This window comes from Lissotriton vulgaris, chromosome 7 (genome assembly GCF_964263255.1).
Source record: "Lissotriton vulgaris chromosome 7, aLisVul1.2, whole genome shotgun sequence".
In the NCBI taxonomy this organism is placed as follows: domain Eukaryota; kingdom Metazoa; phylum Chordata; class Amphibia; order Caudata; family Salamandridae; genus Lissotriton; species Lissotriton vulgaris.
The window spans coordinates 1,279,845,414-1,279,859,545 of NC_141695.1; the positions used below are offsets into that span (position 1 = coordinate 1,279,845,414).

Below are 14,132 nucleotides of genomic sequence, written 5' to 3' on the forward strand. Positions count from 1 at the left end.
TTGATTTAGGAAACTACCTACTGTTCCCATTGAAAATGTATCTGCCTGTCGAATGTATCATTTAAGCAAAACTTTAACAGATCAAACAAAAAAGAATAATACTTTGTAAGCCAACGAATGGTAAATATTGGGCCGTCTCTAAGCCTGTTTTTTTGCTTTTTCGTTGTTTAAAAAAAAAAAAAACAGACATTGCTGACAGCTCAAAGTGGTTTGAGACCTTGAAGAAAGAGTAATGATAAACAAGAAATTATACACTGACATGTAGCTGAAAGCTACATAAAACAAAACAAAAATCGCCGTACATATCAACAGTTGAAGGATACAAGTCAACCAATCAGGAACATGATAAATGCTTAGAAGTTAGAGGTGGGACAGACACAAGAATAGAGAGGAAAGCCAAAGAAGAACTGCTTAGAGGAAGGACAAACAAGAATAGGGAGGAAAGCCATCAAATCTGGAACATGGAAATGAAATAGACAAGAAAGCCATCTTAACACGAGTAACAGGCTGAACCATAGTGCTTCGTGTATATTGTATTGTAGACCATATGCTAAAGCAGAAAGTAGATAAAGGCCTACACATAACTAGTATAAACAAAACATATTTTGTTACTAGAGAACGCAGGAGTTAAACTACTACAGATTTCTATTTTCTTTGCGAACTTCGGAAGGTAGATGATCAGTAAACATGGTGCTTTAGTTTAAAGCGAGGGGTTGCAAGAAAACTCCCATGACTGTGAAACATCAACAGTAGCCTTTAAAAAAAATTATCAAATTATTTAAACTCCTGGATCTAAGGGTTTAGATTTCACTACTGAATATATAAACGTGCAAGGGAACCACAACAATCCATGGTGTCGAGGAATTCCTAAATATAAAAACAAATGCATCCAGGAAGGATAGCTTTCAAGCTCCTCCAAAACTCTATGCAGGCCATTCAGAGAAAATAAAGTTGGGATCCTTTTGAAACCCTAATGGAGAAAATGACAGCTAGGGTTTTCAGACCGAGCTAAAAAGCTGTTGCACATATCCATTAGATCAAGTAACTAACATTTGGTCGCCCTCTTCCCCACCAAAAAAAACACACACACGGCTTTGAGCTTACAAGGCTTTATCGTGATTATCAATCTAACTTTTACACCATGAATGTCTGAAATCTGAACAGAAACTGCTTAACAGAAAAAAAAGTTGCACAAATTTACAAGTAACTAGTGCAAGTTCACATGCATACACCATAGCCTTGCAATGTATCATGTTCATTACATGCCCAAAACCCTCAAACAACCATCCACACCAAATTCTACAATATGGCCTACACTAAACCAGAATTTTCACAGAAAATCCAATTTCTAAATTAACTTAGGCCATTTTTACAAAGGGGTGGACAAAAGTTACCCCAAATAAATATTGTTACCCCAAGCAGTACCTTATGTATCTAAAAGTAAACACAAATGATTATGAACAGGGGGCAATTTCAAATTATACAACTATATCTGCCACGTATCCGCTACACTCATCTCAGCTTTGGTGTAATGTTGAAGCTGACAAGCTACAACAATCAAACTTTTTCCTGTACCCTCCCTCCAAGAGCACTCATGTCCCAAACCAGTTAAATTTAAAAAGCAGCTAGGAGTCATTGCTATCCAGTTCACAGATGCCTAGCAAATGAGATTTTGGGGACTCAATCGATCTGGTTGTTGGTCACTGAGACTGAACCCACGTTCCTCATCTCATATACTTGTGAGGGAATTACAGTGGATGATCAGGGTCCTACCAGCTGTGGTGGCCTTTGCTGCACCTAGACTCATCCGAAGTAGCGCACATTATCCAGTCTCATCAGCACAAGCCAGAAGTGGATGAATAGGATCCTACAATCTGTAGTGGCCGGTGCTGCACCTAGACTCATCCGCAGTAGCGCACACTATCCAGAGTCATCAGCACAAGCCACAACTCAGTAAAACAAGAAGCCTAATGTGCAGCCTTGCCTCGGCTGCAGCCCAGTCCACACGATTCCTGGACTATGTTACATAGCACCGGGCCCGCAGGACAGCTTCAGTGGTCTGCCCCATGGCTCAGCTGCAGTGGCCCAATTGAAGCCCAGGGTCTGCTGCAGAAGTCAACACAACTGACTGGGTCACAAGCTGTTTTAAAACATCACCTTGAAGCAAGTTATACTATACATAATAAATGTCTTTTCTAGTTTTTCGATTCTCTTCTCTGCCCTCAGAGGACTCCCAGCACGGCAGCCTGCAGTCTTTCAAGCAGGACCTTCTGGTCTGAGGCAGCCTGCACCAATCTGGAGAGGCAGCGCCCCCTAGCCATAGGCTGATGACTGCTGTGAAACAAGAAACGCAGGCAGCGGTGCTGAAGGCGCTGGTTCTGATAGTGCTCGCAAAAACAGTATACAGATGGGAGGCTCCTCAGCTGCAAGAGTTCACAGACAACGTCCTCAAGCAGCAACTGTAATTCAGGCAGCAGGTATTGGCCAGCTGCTGAGAGGGCACCACCCAGCACGGAGGTCTCGAAGCCTTGTCCAGGTAATGCCTGTCGCACCCCCTCCAGAGCAAGGCAAGGGTCTCCTTTCTGGCAGCCATGAAGAAAGTGCATTAGGATGCCAAAAACAGGTAAGGATATTCCACAAATGGGTACGATGTCCTGGCGAGATTCCAGATACTCCCCTCCCAGCATAGCCTGAAAAACGTCTGAACAAGACAGCAGTTGCTGACGCACCGCCCCTACCATTCTCCCACAGTCCAGACGAAACTGCAGATCTGTCTGACCACCCTCCACCAGTCGCTGATATGGACAGGCCACACGCAAGGTTGAGTCTGAGCTATCCTCCTCCAATCGAGCTCGTTTTACAGTTGGTCTGGGCAACAGTAAAACTGGAGTGGGTTGTTTCCTCTCTAGGGGCTCGGAAACTGGTGACAAGGTGGCCATAAGGGTAACAAGACAGTCAGCGGCAGTGAAGATGAAGAGTGGATCGGAGCTAGTCACTAGCTTGTCTAGGATTAGAGCAAGACCACCACCATCCAGAAGCAGCTTACGCATCAGAGACTCCTTCCTAAGGAAAAAGAAGCAGACATTAGAATAGAGAACAATGGAGATTGCAGCCAAATTAGGCAGGTACTTGTGCAATTCAAACAAACAGAACCTCTGCAGAGGAAACAAACCAGTAGCCCCCTTCCTCCTAAAACTACTCAAAGGAGATGTTAGAACTGGGGGTCTCTAGTTGGTAGAGGAAGGTACCATTAACCAAATAGGGACCCTTGGTTCTAGTCAGGGAAAGGGGAGTACACTCCTGGATAACCCCTGCTCACCCCCTTGGTAGCTTGGCACGAGCAGACAGGCTTATCTCAGAGGCAGTGTGTTGAGCATTATATACAGTAATACAGTGAAAACACTACAGATGGACACCACAAGGGTTTTATAAAAATAAGTATTCTTTATATAGACTTAACACAAGACCTCAAACGTCAAAAATCCACAATACTGTACTCAAAATAGACCTAAAGATGGTAGAAGTAACTTAGTTCAAGTTGATGATAAATGCGATGTGTTTCTCACAACAGTACCTTGGATGCGTAACACAAAACAAACAAGGTCCGCAGGGAGGGTGATGCATTGGTTCCTTGCTTCAGGGGAGGCGATGAGTCGCACCTCAATGCTCGCGCAGAGTAGGGGATGTGTCTGTTCCTTACAGGAGAGCAGGTGATGCGTTGATTCTCGTACTGCGTCCCGGTTGCGATGCAGCAAGATAGCGCTTCGATGCGATAATCTGGTACAATGCGATAAGATGGCTCTCATGATGCGATGCAACAACGTGAAGAATATGCGTGCACACCAGACGGCCGGCGGCGAACTCTAACTTTGGAGCCGCGGCAGGCCCGCGACTTGCTTCTCCGGTGATGCGATGGCGACCCTCGTGGTGGCGACACGCTTCTCTGGTGATGAGACGGCAAACAGCTGCGACGAAGAAACGCATCTTTGGTGATGCGGCAGCAGCCTCATGCTTCTCCGGAGATGCGACGGCAACAGCTGCGACGGCGACGCGCTTCTTCTCATTGTCGCTCTTCCAGCTCCCAGCAACACGCAGGCTTCTGCAGACAGAATTCCCAGCAAGGAAATTCAGGGGGGAGCTGGTGGGGAAATCTTGTAGCCCTGAAACTTCAGCAGGAGGCAAGCACAAGTTCAAGCCCTCGGAGAAATATTCTGCAACATGATGAAAGTTCCTTAAAAGTTCCTTCTCCTTTCCTTGGCAATGAAAGCACCACTGCAGGCCAACCCAGCAAACAGCACATTGGCAGCGGGGCAGTCCAAACTCCTGCAGAGGCCTTGGTTCTTCTCCTTGGAAAAGGTTTGTCTTGTTGTTCCAGGGTGATCTCAAGTCCTGGGGTCGGGCCCCAATATTTATACTGCAAAATGCCTGGTCCTCTGAACGCAGAGGGTCCTGTACCTAGTTCAAACCAGTTCTGGGTGCATTCTTCCAGTGCACACCTTCCTTTGTCAGCGTGGGCCAGGGTCCTCAGACACACCACATGAGGTGGAGCCAGCATTGTGGAAGGCAGGCACAGCCCTATTCAGGCCCAGGTGCTACTCCTCCCACCACTCTATTTGCAGATAGGTCTATTCAGCCCTGTGCTGACTCACCCAGTCTCCTGGAGCCTCCCCAGCCCCGGTCACTCAATAACCAGACATGCAATACACAAGCTAGCAGAGGCAGGCTGGATGGTTAGGTAAGAAAATGTGGAATTTTCAAAGCAATGTTAAAACTAACTTTACTAAAAGATGTATTTTATCTCCCGAGTTCAGGCATACTAAATTCGAATTTCCACCATGTTCCCTGGGTCAGTTAGGATTATAGGATGTTATAATCAAACTGCCCAGTCTGGCCTATGGGGGACAAGTAGCCTTGCAATAGTGAAAAACGAAAATTGCTGTAATTCACTATCAGGACATGCCACACACATCAGGGCATGTCTCACCTCTTACATACAATGCACCCTGTCCTTAGGCCTACTTTAGGGGTGTCTGATATGTAGAAAATGGAAGGTTTCAGGACTGGCAAGTATGTGCACTTGCAAAGTCGACATGGCTGCACACAGGCTCTGCAATGGCAGGTCTGAGTTACACTTTACAAGCTGCTTCTGTGGGTGGCACAACCAGTGCAGCAAGCCTACCAGCAGCATTTGACTTACAGGCCCTGAGCACACATGGTGCACTGTACTAAGGTCTGACAAGTAAATCAAATAAGCCAATCATGGAATCACTAATCAATACATCAATTAAACAGAGAGCATATGCACTTTAGCACTGATCAGCAGTGGTAAAGTGCCCAGAGTCATAAAACAGCCAACAACAGGTCACAATAAATACAGGAGGAAGGCAAAAAGTTCAGGGATGGCCCTGCAAAAAGAGCCAAGTCCAACAGGAGACCACACAAATGCTCAACCAACCCACGCAAAGCAGAGCACCATGCTCGGATAACTCAGGCAAGCCTGTGACACACTATCATCCATCCTCACAAAGAAGCAGCAGATGCTCTGCTGACCAAACTACAAATACAGGCAGCATTCTCAGTCGACCACAGAGACCAGTAAAATGTGCCAAGCGAACCAAAACTACCAGTTAAACTAGTTTGGTCAACAAACCAATAAAAATATGTTCAGCCAATAACATATCAGGAAAGGCAAGAGAGACCTCATACTCCGATTGATAGACAAAGGTGTGTGTGTAGGGCGGGAGGGGCCGCAGAGAGGCATAAAACTATCGATGGCTAGGAGGATGCCGATTGCTAAAAGGGAAACAGTCTGTTACTGGAGAAGAGGGATCCACCCAATACTGAATGGGCTAGTGGCACGGTTTAGTGTGCAAAACTGAAAATGTGCATATAAAGCTACAGGGCACCCTAAAAGCACCAAAACAAATCTCGGGACTATGCAGGAGCTATTATCAAGACCCGAACCAAGGTATTAAATAAATTATCCAAGTAGAATGAAAGTAAAATGCAACATTGTTCATTGATCTGTCGAACTATATAATGAACGAACAAAACTGCTGTAATATTTGCTAGTGCATGAACTAAACGGTTAAAAAAACACATATTTACTAAATGGTATGCTACTACGCACAGATACTTCTTTATCTTGCATTCCCATAAAAGTCCTTTACAGGAGTTCTACTGTAGTAATCTAGGATACAGACCACAACTGGGGGCACAACAACAGTCTTAAGGAACCTGCTATCAAGTAGAAGATAGGAGGAGCACAGGACTCAAGTTTTTAAGGACAAAAAGCAGAAGGAAAAGTTCTTGATTTACATGAAAGAACAGTTCAAACAGAGAGCCTTGATGATTAGATCTCTATGTAAAACCTGCACTGTGCGCGGTTCACCAAACAAGAGGACTGCATCGCTTTAATACCAAAAAACTCCTAAGGCTGTTCTATAACCTCAACAGCAGCCAAACTGACAATGCAAGAACCAGGTCTTTCTAGAAACGGTTAGCTTACTCTATGCGTTCTAGCTTTTACATTTCATATCTATTTGCGAAGAAAAAAAAAAGTACAGAACAACGTTTTCTGCAAGATAGCGGTTACTCGTCCAGAATAATTTTCTGCCTCATTTGAGTTAATTAAAACTTCATATATTTATTTGAAAATTAAAGACACCACTGACAAACTATTTGAGTCTACACTGCTCCAAGCATAACCTTATTAACACCTACTGCCCTCTGTGCCAATACACTGTCAGCTTGCTTTTGCTATTGCTTATAGCAAATCTGTAATATTTGGACCAATCCTCTTATCATTTGGCCACACCGGAATTTCACTAAGCTTACAACTCGCCTCTCTACGTAAGCACAGCTCTCACATGGTACTCTTCAATGAAATAGACTCCACCAGTTTTATTTCTATCCTATCCAAATCTCACAATTCCTTCTTTAATCTTGGACTAGTCCCATTGGCATTGAAAGAGCAGTGGTGCCTTTGATCTAGAAGTCAAGTCAAGTGGATCCTGAAAACGCACTTAACCACAGACTGCTCTATTACCAATAACTGCATCATTTATGAACAAGCATTAAAAATGCAATAGGTCTCTCCTTTCTTTAGGTTAAAGCCATTTGCTTTGCTATATAATATCATTAGCAAAGCAAATGGCTTTAACTTAATCAAAGGCGAGACCGATTGCATTTTCAATACAATCGGTCTCGCCTTTGGAACCTTATATGTATTTAGCTATGCAGGACATAAGCCTGGGTACTGAATCATTTACTGTTCCTTAACGTGGAGGAAAGAAAGCACCGAACTACGTGAATGGAGAGAAATATTGCTTTTCAGCTATAAAGAGGTAGGACTTATTCACAGTTACAAGTTTGCAAACAATGTCAATATTTTGTAAATACATAAAACTTATTGTCAAAAGCAACAACTTTTGCCATAAATCGTAAACTCCAAAATGTCAAAAGATACAAATAAATTGTTCTGGAATCTAATAGAAGAGGTTTCTGCAGATTGAATTGGTTGTGTTTGCACTGGGATGGTATATTTATTTTAGTTAACGTACATACGACTGGTTAATGTATTTGATATGAAGATCAGTAGAAATCCTATATCCATACATCTCAGACATAACCTGAGTAATATCGACATTTACTTCCGTCTCTAGGACTTTGCAGTTGATGACAAACTTAGAAGATTGTAACAGTTTGCGGTAGAAATGACCCTTTGAGATCCTTTATCAGGTGTTTGCACAGTGGCAATTTTGAAAAAAAGTTTATTCATGTGTATGTACTGCACACTGACAAGTAAGTATAGCTTACAAGGTCAATGTGTGAGTCAGTCTAGCTTTAGTGTGATGTGTATAACACATGTAGTGGTGTGGGCTGAAGAGAAGTGACAACAGAGGCCCTTGTGCTGAACACGCACTGTAACAATCGCGGCAATGCAGCGCTAAGGTGCTCGCATTTCATTCACAAAAGTAGGAGTGACTCATGAATGAGTTATTGCCACAACAACACATCAGAATCTCAACTAAAGTCCCGAAAAGGAGTTTGGGATCCGCTTTTAAACATACATTGAAATCTGTTTTGTGAAATTGCGGCGTGCAAAATAAAGCCAGCATGCCGCCTGCTGTGTTTTAGAAATATTTCCGTCAGGCGTGTCCTCTGAAGCTCAGTGACTGTATATTAGCAATCTGGACTTCTTTCCTGCAGACCAGGCGTGAAGCAATTCCAAAGCCATTCAAGACGTGAAATCTTTGTTGAAAAATGAAAGAAGCAAGTCAAGCAAAGACACAACGCAAAGTAAATTTAGAAGCGCTCCGGCTAGCTGAGGATGTTTTATAACTGCGTGACACTAAGCTGTGGGCTGGCAGGTAATGAATAAAAGTTAATAAACTTACAGCTCAACTGTCATGTACCCAGAGTGAGCTCCACTAACATGCTGGCGCAGCGAGTCGGTGATCACGCTTTGTCGAGGGCAGCCTCCTCCTTCCCGGGGCTTTAATCCCCCTTTGTCTGTGTGTCTGGGTTCATGGTGCTGAGGGCTTTGGGGCCCTGCGCGCACGGTGTGCTGAATGTAAATAAAGCACAATGTCCTGCCCGCAGTAGGACAAACTCAAGAAAGGCGACAGTTTCCAAGCTGCAGCGGCATCACAGCTGAATTTAAATACAAGTGCGGGTCAGGGGAGTAGGCTGTGCGTGTTTGTTTTCACCAGAGAGATGCGTGTCTGTGTCTGCGCATTCTGGACGCTTGTCAGCATACCCAGCAAAGAAAGTTCACTGGAGACGAGGGGTGGGAGGAGTTGAGAAGGGAGAGGAATGGAGTGCTGGGCTTAATGAGAAAAGTGGAGAGGAAATAAATAAAGTGAGCACGGTGCCTAAAGTGGGTGCCACGCTTATTAAAGTAAAGTACAAAAGCACAAGACTTGGGTGGCAGACAACACAGAGGGCGGGTAGCGGTGAGGAGGATGACCAATGGGGGTAAAAGGGGAGTAATAAGTACCACAAAGGTAGCCGCGTGTTTATTTTTGCATCGCGCTTTCACTTTAAATGAAAGCGTGATGCGAAAATAAACATGCGTCTGACTTTGCCAAAGCCGAATGCGAATAAAAAAAAAAAAAGTGCGTACCGACAAATGAAGGAAAGAGGGTCACACCGCTAGTAAATGATCCAATCCCAGTGGGCGGGGCCAAAAGGAGACAAGGCGGCAACAAGGAGGGACTAAGAAGCCTCCTTTACAATCAGAAGACAGCATTTTGCATGGAAGATGACGCTACCCAATTAAAAAGATGGGCAGGGCTTCAAGTTCCCATCCAAAACCTGAATGATTTCAAGAAGCTCTTGGATGCACAGAGCAGCGCATGCGCGAGGCTATCGCCAGCCGAGACCTAAAAAGGCACTTTCTGTCTGGCTCATTAGTCTCACCGAGTCTACTACTTTCTTTGCCTCCCAGCAACCTGGGTACAGCCACTTGGAGGCATTCAAAGAGGCTGGTTCCTTGCCAGCTTCTGGTCCTTTCTCTGAGAATTGTTTGCACTCCAGCCAGTTGACTTGCCATCACAGCTTCTTTCCAGCACAGTTTTCTAATGCTCACCCGACTATCCGGCATCTCTAGTCAATCATCCTTGTATCCTCTTTCTGGCATGGATTCCAATATCATGGGTTCTAATATTTCGTAGATTACACAAATATGCCAACTGAGCTCTAATGATCAGAATACCTTCACCTCTGTTTGCAATCATTCAGTGCCACACAAGGCTAAACATTTATCAGAATTTAATTGTGGAAATTTAAACAGAAGCCTTTATCATTGCTTATGGGAAGCAGGTATGAAACTCTGCAGCCCGGCCTAAGATTTGGGGTGTGGCCCGCCCACACAACAAAACAAGCATTGGAAATGCAATAGGTCTCGCATTAGGAAAGTTTGATCTATTGGTATTGTAAATGACACTTTTTTTATTTATGTGTTGGTTTTGAAAGTAGCAAAATTAATAGCTTTGTCAGTTACAATGTCAATAGTTTTAACTTTTGCAAATGTGACACCTATAGCATTTGTAATGCAATGTGTGTTGTATTTACGTGACTTAGATGTATTGATATTACAAATAACAATGGCTTTTAATTTTGTAAATAATTAATACTTAAATAAAAGTTATTGTAATTTATAATGGCAATAGCTTAAACGTTTGTAAATAACTTTTGTGAAGATTATGTTCAGTGTATTTTATTGTGACGACAATCCAAGAACATTGCATTTGCACCTACACACACACAGCCACACACATGTAGATGTGGTGGTGGTGGATCTGGGGGATATGGTGGTGGTGTATGTGGTGGTGGTGGTGGTGGTGGATGTGGTGGTGGATGTGGTGGTGGATGTGGTGGTGGATGTGGTGGTGGATGTGGTGGTGGATGTGGTGGTGGATGTGGTGGTGGATGTGGTGGTGGATGTGGTGGTGGATGTGGTGGTGGATGTGGTGGTGGTGGTGGTGGTGGTGGATGTGGTGGTGGATGTGGTGGATGTGGTGGTGGTGGTGGTGGATGTGGGGGTGGATGTGGGGGTGGATGTGGGGGTGGATGTGGGGGTGGATGTGGGGGTGGATGTGGGGGTGGTGGTGGATGTGGTGGTGGTGGTGGTGGTGGCGGCGGTGTTGATGTGGTGGTGGTCGATGTGGTGTTGATGTGGTGGATGTGGTGGTGGTGGATGTGGTGGTGGTGGATGTGGTGGATGCGGTGGTGGATGTGGTGGTGGAAGTGATGGTGGTGGGTGTGGTGGATGCGGTGGTGGATGCGGTGGTGGATGCGGTGGTGGTGGATGCGGTGGTGGTGGATGAGGTGGTGGATGAGGTGGTGGTGGTGGATGTGGTGGTGGTGGTGGATGTGGTGGTGGTGGTGGATGTGGTGGTGGATGTGGTGGTGGATGTGGTGGTGGATGTGGTGGTGGATGTGGTGGTGGATGTGGTGGTGGATGTGGTGGTGGATGTGGTGGTGGATGTGGTGGTGGATGTGGTGGTGGATGTGGTGGTGGATGTGGTGGTGGATGTGGTGGTGGATGTGGTGGTGGATGTGGTGGTGGATGTGGTGGTGGATGTGGTGGTGGATGTGGTGGTGGATGTGGTGGTGGATGTGGTGGTGGATGTGGTGGTGGATGTGGTGGTGGTTGTAGTGGATGTGGCGGTGGATGTAGTGGATGTGGTGGTGGTGGATGCGGTGGTGGTGGATGCGGTGGTGGTGGATGCGGTGGTGGTGGATGCGGTGGTGGTGGATGCAGTGGTGGCTGTCATGGTGGATGTGGAGGTGATGGTGAATGTGTTGGTGGATGCGGTGGTGGTGGTAGTGGTGGATGCGGTGGTGGTGGTAGTGGCGGATGCGGTGGTGGTAGTGGTGGATGCGGTGATAGTGGTGGATGCGGTGGTGGTGGTGGATGCGGTGGTGGTGGTGGATGCGGTGGTGGTGGTGGATGAGGTGGTGGTGGATGAGGTGGTGGTGGATGAGGTGGTGGTGGATGAGGTGGTGGTGGATGAGGTGGTGGTGGATGAGGTGGTGGTGGATGAGGTGGTGGTGGATGAGGTGGTGGTGGATGAGGTGGTGGTGGATGAGGTGGTGGTGGATGAGGTGGTGGTGGATGAGGTGGTGGATGAGGTGGTGGATGAGGTGGTGGATGAGGTGGTGGATGAGGTGGTGGATGAGGTGGTGGTGGTGGATGCAGTGGTGGATGTGGTAGATGTGGTGTTGGATGCGGTGGATGTGGTGGTGGATGTGGTGGATGTGGCGGTGGATGTCATGGTGGATGTGGCGGTGGATGTCATGGTGGATGTGGTGGTGGATGTCATGGTGGATGTGGTGGTGGATGAGGGAAACCTGAGCAATGCAGGCAGAGAGAGAGTGAGGGTTCGAGAAAAGAATGAGGCGTTGCGGTTCTCTTTCTCCCTCTGGTCCCTCCTACCTGGGATGATCCCTCGCTTGTGAAAAAGGGAGAAGAAACGGTTTTCACTTGAAAGGGCATGTTTTGGGATCAACTTCAACTACACACGTGCAAATTGTGAGATCGGGAAATGCATTGTGTCATTCCTTCAGAGGAATAAATGGAAAAAAATGCTTCCGTGCGGCAGCGCTGATTGAGCCGAGTATGTAAGAGGAAAACAGCTTAGGGAGCCACTAGAAGCTTTGCCTTCATCCAGAGCGATTCTGGCGGGCTGAGATGGGGAGGGTTTCAGCGCTGCTAACTTTTCGCTGGGATTTCACGTGGTGCGTGCGCACACAAAGAAGGGAGGGGTAGTGAGAGAGAGGAAGGGGGAGAAGAGAGGGGGTAGTGGTACACAAGTGCAAATTGTGAGATTGTTAAAAGCATTGTGTCATTTCTTCAGAGGAATAAGTGACTCCGGGGAAAAGGGAGGGGGCGGAGCGGGTAAAAAAAAAAAAAAGACGGAAGGAAGGCAGAGAAGGGGAGGGGGAGGAGAAATGCGACACGGCGGGCAGGGGAGGGGAGGGGCGGAGCGGGGAGAGGGTGTGAAAGCAGCAGGGGCCTGGAGTGCGGCTGAGGGAACTTAAGAAATGCGACACGGCAGGCAGGGGAGGGGGCGGAGCGGGGGTGTGGGAGGAGTGCGCCTGAGGGAAAATACATGCAAGCAGGCGGCTGGGGGCATGTGCACGCGCTTTTAAGCTCAATGCGCATGCAGCTTAAATTTCACGGGCACTTCAAGGAATCGCCACGATTCCTTGCAAGTTGGTTAAAGACTGTTTAAGCCCCCATAGTCTCGCAAGCTCGATGCGCATCGACAGGCGAGACCTAAAAACCAAGCGCGTACTCTATGAAGCATGCCACGCGAGTTGAGCGTGGGTGTGTCTTTAATAAAATGATTACTTTTTGAGGTGGTATAGGCATTGGCATGTCCCTTCTGGGACCAGTAGTTAACACTTTTTGTAGCTACACGGATGACAAATATCAGTCATTGATTCATGGAGTCAAAGAAAAGTTACAAAGCCCTAACTGAGACCCCCCCCCCCCCCCCCCCCCCGCTTCCCGTCCACCAGCTTTGGAACTACCCACAATATGTAGAGTGGAGGACAATACACAGGCACTTTAGAGAACAAGACACAGATACCAGGGCATACCATTCGCACATAAAAGTTTGGAGGATTGTCAAAAGCCTATTCCCCATCCCCCTTTTGGAGCACCTCTACTAGGAAACTCACAACACACCAACACAGACAGAAGGTCAATGTTGTTACAGACAACTTTAAAGGTCAAACTCACCACTGGTAAACAGTTGCGGTCTTGACACTTAGCAGCGTCAAGGGTTCACATAAGTGATGAATGTTGTATCAAGCAATTTTTAAAAAAAGTTAAACCGAACAAACAACAAGCATTGGCATTGCCAATAGGTCTCGCCTTTGAAACCGTATCAAGTGTTTAGCCAGGCAGGACATGATCCTGGGTGCTACAACATCTACTGTTACTTAACGTGCCACTGGTGACGTGACGAAGCTATGTATAACGAGCACAACAAAGTGGCTGCCTGTGCTGGAGGAAGATGCTTACGTTAAGAGGCTTGGCCCGAGCATTTCTTCAATTCAATCCACCTCACCTCTGTTTCTCACAAGCATGAACCAGTGCTGCAGGTATTCACCAAATGTATTACTAAGTCTTGTTAACCATTTCCTATTGGGATATAAATGGACTTTTAAAGACCTGTGAAATGCTCTGGTGGGGCTGAGATAAGACCGGACACACTGCCCATGGAGCGCACAGCAGTTCATGTCTGTGTGTAGTTTTTTCCCCTGTCCAGGCTGAGACACAAGGGGGATGGGCTGCTAAAGCCTGCTATGGGTATAAATCATACTCACTAAATGGCAGAGAGCCAGAGACAGGAGCAGTAGGGGTCATCGAGGAGCAGGGACACAATACAATGGGTTGAAATAATGAACTGCAGGGAGAGGAAAGGGGAATGGGAGGAGGACGGGCAGCTTGGCATGTGAATTAAGGCACATTAGCCGTGAGCATTTGAAATCGATGAGATGTATGTGAATCAGCATCAAGGTAAATTAGCACAACACAATTAATGTCGCACAGTAAATGGGGAATGGTAATGGTGCGGTGGTGCAGATAATTTTGAATATGCCAAGTGTGCCAT

At 46.3% G+C, this 14,132-nt stretch overlaps 1 protein-coding gene across 1 annotated transcript in view; it reads right to left on the reverse strand.

Moving 5' to 3' along the window:
• Positions 1–1,093: 1,093 nt before the first annotated feature.
• ARMC5 (armadillo repeat containing 5) overlaps positions 1,094–14,132 on the reverse strand; it is a 33,802-nt gene continuing 20,763 nt past the window's right edge. The window contains exon 7 of the mRNA XM_086931840.1: positions 1,094–3,063. Coding sequence (XP_086787966.1) covers positions 2,223–3,063 — 841 coding nt within the window. The 3' untranslated portion in view covers positions 1,094–2,222. The remainder of the gene's footprint in view (positions 3,064–14,132) is intronic.